Raw genomic sequence first — 12084 nt, 5'->3', positions numbered from 1 at the left:
CCCCCGACTCCAAACCCAGCTACACACACCCATTGAAGCTGAGCTCCATCTTTAACCTTGAGGATATACACACCCATTGAAGCTTATCGTGTGCAAATACATTGAAGCATTCCATCACATAGAAGCTTTCCGTGTGCAACTCAGGTGTACAAATACATTGAAGCATTTTATTCACCAAGCTGCATCCCATTGAAGCATTCCATCATATTTTCAATCCTCATTAGGTGAGTTTACTTTTGAATCATCATTCCTATTTAATTTGCAACGTAGAGTTTTGTTTTTTTCATTTTGAAAACGAACGAAGACCCACGGATCGTGAACAAACCGTTCGGAATTGGGTTTTCGAAATTGAGGAATTTGTTCGGAAGTAGGAATCCGAAATTGATTATTTATTTCAACAGTCGATTTCTGAAACTTTTTGATTATTTCGGCAGTCAACTTCCGAATACATTAAATTCAAACAACAATCAACTTCCGAAATTAATTTTTTGTTTCAGATTTCAACTTCTGAACAGTATATATATTTTCGGATTGCAACTTCCGAACAGTGTTTTTTTTTTCTCCCTTCTTTTGTGTATTATTTTTACATTTGTGGTAATCTCAATATTTTAAGCATCCATGTTAGTACCCATTGAAGCATCCATGGTAATACTTTTGAATCATTTTTTTTTTAAAATTTTATTTTGTTTGGGTATTTAATTTTTGCAGAGAATATGGATTTTGAATATCAACAACGTGTCCCACCTACTCCTTCAAATAGACGACGTTGTGAATTGGATGTTGACCATGAACGGGGACAAGGGTGTGGGCGAGGATGAGGTCGAGGTTGTGATCCAGTTTCGGTAGAATATGATATCCCTAGTGCCAGTCAAAGCCGAAGCCGAAGCCAAAGACGAGTTGAAGGTGATGATATGCCTGACATTGCTGTGGAGGACGCCTTTTTACCCGACATCGACATACAGTCGTAGGCCTAGGCGTAGGCATACAGCTGATTCGTTACATGTTATTTGCGTGTTGATGAATTTTTTTTGGTGATTTTTGTAAGATGATATTGTTGTAATGGTAACAGTGGTTAACATTTTTCTTATTACAATGGAATGGCAACAATGGTATTGTAATGACATTTTATTTTTAGAATGGAATGGTAACAATGGTCGTTGATTTTGTAAGTGATGTTTTCTTATTATCAAACATTTACATTTGGTGAGCAATTCGAAACATAAAATCCATGTGAATTGAGTAGTGTAATCCAACACAAAATCCGCGCAAACCTGAGTTCTTTCAATTGACACATATTCCTACATGTTTTGTATAACATTACAAATTTTTAATGGCATTATAAACATAAATTTGCAATTCGAAACTGTAAATTTAGTTTGCAGTTTGCAAATTTGGAATATAAAATGGGAAAACAAAATTTTACTTCATTCGGAAGTAGTTGTCCGAATTTTTTTTAAAATTTCGGAAGTTGAATGTTGTAAATGTTAACTTTGTTTGGACAACAACTTTCGAATTTAAATACTTTGTTCGGACAACAACTTCCGAAATTAATAACTTTGTTCGGACAACAACTTCCGAAATTAAATAATTATTTCGGTTGTAGATTTCCGAACCAAATAATATAATACGACCCTGGTTATCCGAACGACGCTGAAAAAAAAAAAAGTAATGCTCATTTGAATATCCTCCACAGGCAAATCCGACTCTGCTCATTTCCAACGCAAATCCTCTAGAACAATGATGAATGAAGAATAAGTGATGCTCTGTGAAGGTGAGTCCAACGTGATGGATGACTGACTTCAGCTTAATGAATGAGTGCTGAACTTGGAGCTTTAACGTGATGAATGTGTGTGCATTGAGACTTTTGAATTGGATAGATGTCTAAAATAGTAATTTCATTTAGGGATAAAATTGTAATAAGATTAAATATCATTAAGTGTGTGCAAAGAGGGTAATTGGTGTGTGTAAATAGAAGCTCCCTCTATTCCTTATTGTGCATTCCTCTAAAAATCTTTGACCTAAGTTTGAATTAACCTCAAACAAGTAGGTTAGATCTCATAAATTTTTGTTAGACCTTGAAGTCTCCTTGATTTTGATTTTATTTTTAGTTTTAAATTTTTTTTGAACTTCTAAAAATAATTCGGATTGATTTGTCTTTTAGTGTAGCACTGTGCAACATTACTCACGTTGGTGACATTAATGAACTGTTTAGTTAGTTATTTTACGATTTTAAACTTTAAAAATATTAAAATATTTGTTTTAGATAAAATTTATGTATTTTAAATCACTCGTTCATATTTACCAAACTAGCTTTGTATTGGACATAAACTTATGTTTATTTATTTATTTTTAATAAGTTTTCCTAGTTTCAATTCTTGAGATTTTGAGACAATTTCTATATTGTATAATTTTATAATTTCTTGAACAATTACATTTCGGGTGTTCGTGGTTCGGTTGAGGTTAGAGAACCTTCAATCTGCCATTTGTTCGCTAGATTGACGGATTGAAAAAAAATCAATTCACATCCGTCTGCCGGATTGACGGATGCGGTTTGACAATTTAAACTTCTACAAATTTTGAACATATCAATCCACAACCGTCCGTTTGTCATCACGCATTCATCCAAAATGCAACGGATTGGTTTGATTCGGTTGGTTTGCGTAGATTGGAATATCTGCTGCCCAACCCTAATTATATTTGTTTTTTTTTTCTTTACTTTTTTTGATTCACATAAAAAAGTAAAATATTTATAAAAAAATATGAAAAAATTTCACTAAAAATAAAAATTAGATAAAAATTATTTTTATTTTTATCTTTAGTAAATTTTTAAAATTTTTTTTTTTACAAATATTTTACCTTTTAGATTCATCAAGATGATGTGCATCCGAAGAGCTTATTAAAAAAAAAAAAAAACTAAAATACGAAATAAAAGTCATGAAAGACCAAAAAATGAAAAACAAAAAAACTCAAAATTGTTTTTCGAAACCAAAACCAAAAAGGTTTCAGCAGATAAATATTTTTGATGATTTTAAACAGTGAATTAGGCGTATTGTGAAAATTTTCAAAACTAAGCAAGGGACACTCACTTATTGAATCTTTGTAGACATTTCAGTTAAATTTTTTTTCCGGAAAAAAAAAATCTAATCATAAAATTCGGAATTAGTTGCACACAAGAATTATTTTTATTTTATAATATTGTATTTTCCTTTTAAAATATTCTTGACTAGCAAGAATATACCTTTTTCTTTTTTTTAGGCTTCTTTATAAATAAAGATATAAGCCTTACGACAAGATGGTCGATATTTGAATAATAAAAATAGAGAATTTTCTCAATATTATTCGTTCATCGAGAGAGTATCTCTAGTTTGGATTTGTTTGTGGTTTGATCTAATTGTTTGCTCTTCTTTCCGATATACTTCCCTGCATCATAGAGTTAGCTTTATTATAACTTTATGCAGAAAAGATTGCTCTCTTGAGCAGAAAACAGAGAAATAGTGGTGGGAACAAAAGGATTATCATAAGACTAAAGCATAGAAAAAGGGATTCAAATTTAGATAGCTGATTGGAGTAGATCTCTCTGTTTCTCCCCCTTGTCTAAAGTGAAATCTGAAGATGATGCTAACGTTTCAAAGAGATTAAGCGTTACTTATCGGACTATGAACCTATGAGAGAAGCAAACACTTTTTTGTAAGAAGTTCTCTCAAGTGTTATCTAAAGCTTCTGAATCTTACAAGGAGCAGCCACTCTCTCTCTCTCTCTCTCTCTCTCTCTCTCTTCCTTCCATGCTTTTTGACATTCTCATTTCAGTGAAAGGATACTCATTGCTAAAACACTGGAAACTTCACTTTTCTTCCCTCTTCTGTTCTGGAACTACTGATATTGCTTTGTAATCCGTGTTTCAATTTTTTTGCTGTTATTGTCGTCGTCATCTACAACAACACACTGCAACAGAAATGGGAGGCGAGGCACTGCCCTCATAACGAAATGAGGAGAGGAGAGGGAAGGGAAGGAAAAAAAAGGAATGCGTATAGAGGTGAGGTGGGAAGTCTATATAACAAGTGAGGGGTATTATGGTCTCAAGGCAACGCAATGTAATTATATCAAAACTGTGAGGTCATTTGTATTTACGCCAAACCTCAGGGAGATTGGTGTAACTTACTTTTAAATTAAATGTTCTAACCAAATCAAAAACTAGTAGGTACTGAAAGGGCTAGAGGAAAAGAACAGGAATATAATTATGTATACTTTTAGATGCAGATCAACAATTATGATACAGAATTGGATTATGCAGAGACATACATGCAGATACATCAATCACAGGCGCCTACCTTCTTGTTTGCAATCCAACTCCTCATCGTCGTTTCAATCTTCTTTTCTATTTCTCCAAAATTTTCTTTGCTCTTAAAGTGCATACATCCTCTTATATTTTTCGTTCAAGATCTCAGTATCAGATGCCATAGACATTGAGAATGAACGTGGCAGGGTTTCGGTTCTCCTTATGTTCCTCAATTTTGAATCTTCCATCCTATGCCGAATTACACAGAAACACATTGAACCAATTGTAGTGAGCATGATTACACCACCAATTAGTGTTATAGACACAGCAAGCCACCTTTCTTTTGATCCCACCACCACATAGGTCAGAGAAATGAAGGCTATCGAAATGCACAGGCAAGCCAACCACATGAGCTTGTTAATCACAAACACAAGTTGCGTCTTCGCCTCCTGTTCTATCACAATGACAGATGTCTGGACTACAACGACAGCAAGGGAGATGAATAAAGCTGCACTGTCTGACACGAAAAAAATTATGAAAGCTGGTTTTTGCGCTACGTGGGCTTGCCCAAGTGAAAACCCTTGTGTTTTCTCTTCAACAAACTGGCCAGGAACAGTAAAGATGGCTGCGAAAGCAACAGTAGCTATGAGAACAGCTACAACCGTAGCTGAATTAATGGCATTGTTGAGGCCACTGATGTGAAGCTTCTTTAGCCTTTTTGCAATCTTCTGGACTCTGACGCCAGTTTGACGGGTCTGTTGGAGTTGGGACTGCACATCGTGTTTTATGTCACTCACGGTCTGCTTGAGTTGCTTTGCCGCGTTTGGGGGTTTTCCAAGATCTTTAGAATTGGTAGCCCCGGATTCTCTTAAAATGGGCACAAGTTCTGGACTAAACTTTTCAGCAATGTCAAGGGGGGTCTCTCCAGCCTTGTTTATGGCATTGATGTTAATCCCATCAACTGATAATAGGCAACGAACAATCTGCAATTGCACAAAGCAATTTCAGTATCGTTAAAGCTAGATTTTTACAATAGATCTCCTTTCCTCACATAGCAAATTGAACTATGATTGTGCTTTGAATTTCTCTTCCTTCTCCTTCACAAGTATAGCCTATTTTGACAAAGATATGAGATTTCACAAAGGAAACTATTAAATTTTGAAAACATGGTATTGTGTATATGCACGAACATACAGTTGTTAAGACAGACAAACGAAATGCTACCCACAGTTAAGCAACACAATATGTATGGTAAAGTATTATTACCGTTAAGGTGACAAACGGTTATGGTAAAGTATTTATAACTAAGTCCATTACACGTTTAAATTTTTTTGTATGGTCTTTAAATAAGAAACTTAATTACAAATCAGTAAAAAAACATGGGTAAATGATATTGTTTACACCATAAATTATTTCGTGGTGATTGTGGCCGGTTGATTCAAGCCATGAGTCATCTTAAAAAAGTAACTATGGCCACATTTATTATTATTACGCAGGACATGTGGCACTATCTTATCCAACCCGAAGTTAAAAGAAGTTACAAATTGGTGGTTTTTATGGAAGATACAAGGAAAGGCACATGGCATTGTAGGTTGTTTATGTAAATAGTTTTTTTCCAATAGTTTGTCTATAAAAACCACTCATGGCTACATTGTTTGGATCTCCAACAAATTAAAGAAGTTGATTTCTATCATTTCCACTATCCGAGGAGTAGACATAACTTAGGAGTAGCTTTAATGTACTTCAGTTGTAATTGGATTGTTCATTCAATTATTTTGCATCATCATCTTCTTCTTCTCTCTTTCTCTTTTTCTTTTTGTTGTTTGTTTTTCTTCACACAAATTTGGAAGTCCTTGAATCTTTCAAGGCATTCGAACCTCACACAGTCGCTTTATAGTTTGGTTGATTGTGGAGTTTTTGTGTTGAGGTTCTGTCGATTGAGGCCTAACAAATTTTTTACTAACATATATGCATATAAAGAAAAAGAGAAAAATCAAAGAACGGGCAAACAAAAATACCTCAGCTTTGCCTTTCCTTGTTGCAATATGCAGAACTGTGTTTCCCTTGTTATCTTCCAAGCTCAAGACTGAGGGGTCAGGTTTACTTAATTCATGCACAATCTCCACACTCTGCCCTTTGACAGCCATGTGCAATGCAGTTTGGCCTTTCTTATCGGGCCAAAAACCAATACTTGAATCCTTCCTCAGTAGGGATTTCACGACTTCCAAGTGGCCCATCCTTGCTGCAGTATGGAGCACGGTCTTGCCGTTGTTTCGGGCTATCTTGGCAAGGTTTGAGTCAGTTTCCAGAAGCAGATTGACTACATCAATATGCCCTTGCGCTGCAGCAGTGTGTAAGGCTGTAGAATTGGTTGAATCAGTGGCCATGACCAGGTTTGGGAAACAATACAAAAGTTCCTTCAGTACCTCTGCAAAATCATGCCAAAGAAAGGCTTAAGCTTAAGCAAGAGCAAGAACAGAAAAGTAATATTACACATGTTTTATCTATTCTCAACAAAGGCTTAGAATACCAATAGATATGTTTTCCTTCACTTCTTTCTATGATTGAATTTGTTGTTTGTTTCATCCATTCTAGAAAAGAAAGCTTTAGCCACAAGAATCTGTCTTTGTTTCTATTAAGTTCTATCTTACTATATTATATTTTGTTCTGAAATATGTGAGAATCACAGTCAATACCTCACTGTAGGTCTGGGATCGGGTGTGTCAGGCTATAGATCTAAAATAATTATGACAAAAATCTCATCAGTAACTTGCTTTCGATATGGTGCTTAAAGTGGTATGCAATTGGTAATAGATTTACCATTCAAATCTTTGTATGAGAAGGATGATTATACACAAAGCAGGGAAGCCGCACACACACATACAACACATACAAGACTACACACTATGACTATACGCCTTGCTTGTTTTCTTCAAGCTGCATTCCCAATACCAATATCCTTCTTTAATCTTTTTCCCTTTCTTCTTTGGTGAAAATATATATATATATATGTATATATTGTTTTACATCATACATGAATGTTTAAGCGATAACAGCAAGGAAATCAACATCAAATTGATGATTAACCACATGACATCCATCAAGGACTTAAATGAGAAGCAAACTTGTCCACTTGACAGACAGCTTGATTTTCGAGTTGCCTAAAGCATTGGGATTCGTTACACTAGATTATTTCACCTAATAACTTGCAGGAGTCACTATCAACTCGTTTTCTAGTGATATTTTCTTACAAGTTTTTCCAAGCATAATGGTGACCCTTTGAACTCCCTCCAACAAGAAAAACCGCAATATAGCAGTGTGAAAGGCCAAATCCATTCTCACATTTTGGACTCTCACAAACTATCATTGTGTAAATTATTAGAGCTTATTAATGGTGAATGATTACTGGGAAAAATCTCAATAAAAAAATGGTGACATAACACTGGACTTTCCAATAGAATGTAGAGACAAGAGAGACAACAGGATAAGCAGCAGTTTGGTCGTTAGCACGGTATGCAATACCAAAAGCTTTTGGAAATCATTTAGCAGCTCAGACATTGCAGGAAAGATTATTGATTGTGTTACGATTTCAAAGAAAAAGAACGAATACTTCTAAAAAGTAACTTGTGTGGGGACAACGGAAAGTTTCAATGGATTGGAGCTGCTCTCAGCTCCAGCTTGTAATTAAAATATGTAATGAAGAGTATATATATCAATGGTGGGGGAGTCGCTGAAAACTGAAAGGGATTAAAATAAATAAATAAATACATAAATTGAAAAATTACCAGAGTTAACAACACCCCTTTCCAGAATATGGAAGTCAGCAAATTAGGCAATTTTTAATTATGAAATCCTATCAATGCATCTCAAGCATTTTAGAGCAGTCAACGTTGTCGTCCTTTGAAATTAACATAGAATTATTATTTTCCTTTTAAAAAAGTGAAACAATCTTTGCTGTGCTCAATGAAGAAAATTAATGCAAATGCTGACACAAGATTTATTGCTTTGGTCTAAAGCCCAACATAATTTAAGTCAAGAAACTTTCAATGTCAATAATTTCCAAACCAAAAATAAAAAAATAAAAATAAAAAAGAAGCAAAAAAGAGGAAGCAAAGAATGAAATAGAAATCATACCAAGATGACCCTGCTTAGCTGCAATATGAAAGGAATCATAGCCATTCTTGGCAGCCATAGATGCAGTTTGGAGGTCTAAATATTTCAAGAATTCACCAACAACATGGGTATGCCCATTCTCTGCAGCCACATACAAAACAGTCTCTCCCTCCTGGTTTTGCTTTGATAGCAATTCTTTTCCACCATTAACATCAAATCTCTGCAAAATATCTCTCACTTTACTCAAATTCCCTGCTCTCGCAGCCAAATGAATTGGAGAATCACCCCTTTTTCCTGGTGACTCTTTGCTCTTCTTTCTCTCTCCTCCTCCAAAACTGACCTGCCTCTCCATTGCTATCCGAAAGCTCTTCTGTTTCTCCATCAACCCACGACGAAAACTCTGCTCTTTCTCCATTACTCCACCACCAAAACTCAGCTGTTTTTTTATCACCTTGTCTCCTCGAAAACTTTGCTGCTTTTCCATAGTTGCAGCACCACGGAAACTACTTTGTTTTTCCATGAAAAATCCCAACAAATTACACTTGCCCCCCTTAATTTAGAACACCATTTCTTGTTTCCAGATTCAAAAACTGCTTTTGTTTTGCCCTGATGATCAGATACAGCTTTTTTTTAGATATCCCAACAAAAGCCACCCAACCCAAATTCTATTGGGTGTAATTACTCATACAACAAATCCAAAAATTAAAAATCACCTATTCCAAATGACAAATACTTTGCTTTTTAATAATGAAAACCCTATAACAGCTTCTTCATATAGGACTTGAAAAGAAATGAATGGTAAATACCTTGGTATTTATGATCAACAAATCAATAATAAAGCATCAAAGCCAGAGAGAAGAAACCAAAATAATAAAGCCTTCAAATTTGAATTAGAACTGAACCCCCCAAAACTGCCAATTTTTTCACTAAAAAACTCACTTTGGATGAAACCCAGAAGCTCAAATTCAGAGAATTGCAGAAACAGACCAATACACAAAGAGTTTTTCCAAATGCCAAGAAGAGCAAGAAAACACCATCCACTCCACACCACATGTGGTTTAGAGGAAGAAAAATGGCAGGGACCTAAACATTCTAATAAATGTTGTATTAAATGTTTTACATGTTGGTTTTATGTAGGTTTCACACACTTGCATGGACATAGGATGAAATATTGGGATTCCTAGCATTAACATTGCTTTTAGAGGAAATACTTTACTCAAAACAAAGTATTTTTATCTCTGACTTTTGTTTTGTTTGTTTCTCCTTAATCCTGTTCTGGTAAAGAAAAAGAAAATACATATTTTAATTGTGAAAAATATTATGATACATATCTCTTAAAAAGTGTGAGTATCATATGTAAAGATATAATTTTATATTTTTTTAGTTATAATTAAAAAAATAAAAAACATGTATCATAAGTAAATACAACATGAGGTATAGATAAAAATTTATAACTCATACTTAAAATAATATTATAATTAAAAAAAATTAATCATAATTAAAAATGTATAAGGTGCAATCTTAAATCCTTTCAAGTGTGTGTAGGTTAAAATTTCCCTTAATTTTGTGAACTCCATTTTGATAATTGGTGGTGCTAACGAAGAGGGCATTTTGTGTGTGGTAGTGGCGTGTGAATGATGGCGATCTAGGGGTTAGGGGCGGCTGTATTTTTAAAAATATTATATATTATATTAAATTTTTTAAAATAATTTAAAATTATAAAAATTTGTACCTTTAAAATTTTTATAAATAATTTTAAAATTATATAGAATAATTTCTTAATTTTTTAAATTATAGAATCGTCCTCAAAAACATAATTCTAGATCCCTCTTGATATGGTATGTGGTACCCCTCAAACACAAGGCAGTAGGCAGCAGGCAGTAGGCAGTAGCGGATTGTGGAAGGAAGAAGTTTGATAATGGCTCCAAAACGTAAAGCAAAACAAACAAATTCAAGGCTGCCACGGCCCCAGGCCGTGATTGAGGGACACTTGAATGGTGAAAAATCAGCACAAACTTCTGCTGTCACTCTTATTTTTCATGAGAAATTAATTACATTATCAGTGATTTTTTTTTTTTTACAATTTGATGAAAAAATAATATGAATTTCATATTTTATCATTTTTTTAATTAAATTAAAAACATAAAAAATAAAATTATGGCAATTAATGTTCTCCAAAAAAAAAATGATTAAAAGTTAATTTTGAAAAGTTGATCTTTTTAAAATATAATAATTGTACTACCAAAAAATATTAGATTCTCAAAAAATAATTAATATTTTGAGACGGAGAGAGTATATAAAAATGATTTTTTTTTTACATTTTTATTTTTTTATTTTCTTACCAAATTAACTTTTATACTATGTTTGGATCAAGTGATTTGGTGAGAAAAAAAAAAAAGAAATGAAATGAAGAGATATATATTTCTTTTACTTGTTTGGATAACTTGAGTGGAGAAAAATTGAGAGAAATGAAGAGAAACGGAGAGAAATTCATTTCTCTTATAACCTTCATCTTCAATCTTCCCAAAAGTAGAGAGATTGAGAGAGAGAAGAAACCAATAAATTCTTATATTTTCATAATACCAACTTTGTCCTTGTAAAAATAAAATAAATGAAATGATTGACACCCATGTTCTCAAGGGTTTTTCATATCCAGCACAAGAGCTTTTGGTAATATAACATAAAATAGTTTTTTTTTTTCTTCTCTCTCTCTCTTTCTCATGAAATCTAACCAAACAAGAAGGAGAGAAATCACAATCATTTCTTTTCTTTTCTCTTATAACTTAAGTAATTATTTTTTTTTCTTTTCTCTCATGGGTTCCCAAACATAGTGTTAGTATGCCTTTGGATGACAATCATGTAATGTATGATTGTTTTTGTTAATTTTTTTATGGTTATCATGGTTGTATTTATTTTTAATAGACATTTTTAAATGGTTATCATATAATGAATGATTATTAGTTTTTTTTTTTTATATGTGTAATCAATATATTTAATATATGAAATGTTTTTAGTTTTGAATTTTTGATTTAATAGATTGGTTTAATAATGACATTAAAGTTGCCGTCATGTTTGACTTTTGAAAAAATAAAAACTAATTTAATAAAAATAAATATCAAAGAAAAAATTTAAAAAAACATTTCTACCTTCTCAAAAGATAAAATTATATAAAAATGATGTGTTTTTTATTTTTATTTTTATTGTTTTGCACCAATTTAATTTTTAGTTTCTTATTTTTTTTTTTTGAAAATATATTATGAAAACCAAACCAAATAAAACTTTATAACTAAAAAAGTTTCAACATTATTCATTGAAAAAAAATGCCATTACATTTCAAACAATATATCAGTTAACCAATACAAAATAAGTTGTATGACGACTTTACTCTTAAAATGAACCATTTGCAAAGGAAATATCTTTGATTGTCTTTATTTAGAATAAGATTCAAAATTCAAAGTTAAATGTATCATAATTGAAAAGTCATAAATTAAAATGGCATAAGTCTCAAACTATAGGAACTATTAGTATAATTTGCTCATTCAAATTTTGAATCTCTTAGTTAGTGACAATTCACAGAATTTTGTAGTCTAAATTGGATAAAAATGTTAGAGGTTAGAGAAATTTCATTGACTTTTTGTCTAGGTCAATGAAATTTCTCTCACTACTAATTTCGACATTTTTACGTATTTTATCTA

At 32.7% G+C, this 12084-nt stretch overlaps 1 protein-coding gene across 1 annotated transcript; it reads right to left on the bottom strand.

Moving 5' to 3' along the window:
• Positions 1 to 4211: 4211 nt before the first annotated feature.
• On the bottom strand, positions 4212 to 9557 carry LOC114299973 (ankyrin repeat-containing protein At5g02620). Its single transcript, XM_028244809.2, has 4 exons — positions 9196 to 9557; positions 8411 to 8995; positions 6295 to 6704; positions 4212 to 5259 (listed from the first exon to the last, which is right to left on the bottom strand). The coding sequence occupies exons 2-4, from the start codon at positions 8907 to 8909 to the stop codon at positions 4402 to 4404; spliced, it is 1767 nt and encodes a 588-aa protein (XP_028100610.2). The 5' UTR covers positions 8910 to 8995; positions 9196 to 9557; the 3' UTR covers positions 4212 to 4401.
• Between the last annotated feature and the right edge of the window lie 2527 nt (positions 9558 to 12084).

The sequence above is a fragment of the Camellia sinensis genome, chromosome 7 (genome assembly GCF_055761805.1).
Source record: "Camellia sinensis isolate YWXY chromosome 7, ASM5576180v1, whole genome shotgun sequence".
Classification (NCBI taxonomy): domain Eukaryota; kingdom Viridiplantae; phylum Streptophyta; class Magnoliopsida; order Ericales; family Theaceae; genus Camellia; species Camellia sinensis.
The sequence above is the reverse complement of the archived record's forward strand: the minus strand, read 5'-3'. Positions and strand labels throughout refer to the sequence as shown.

Coding starts and splice junctions, on each gene's coding strand:
- LOC114299973 (XM_028244809.2), bottom strand. CDS start 8,909: ATGGAAAAACAAAGTAGTTTCCGTGGTGCTGCAACTATGGAAAAGCAG. Junction 6,705..8,410: donor AGCTAAGCAGGGTCATCTTG/GTATGATTTCTA, acceptor ATGATTTTGCAG/AGGTACTGAAGGAACTTTTG. Junction 5,260..6,294: donor CAAGGAAAGGCAAAGCTGAG/GTATTTTTGTTT, acceptor GTGCAATTGCAG/ATTGTTCGTTGCCTATTATC.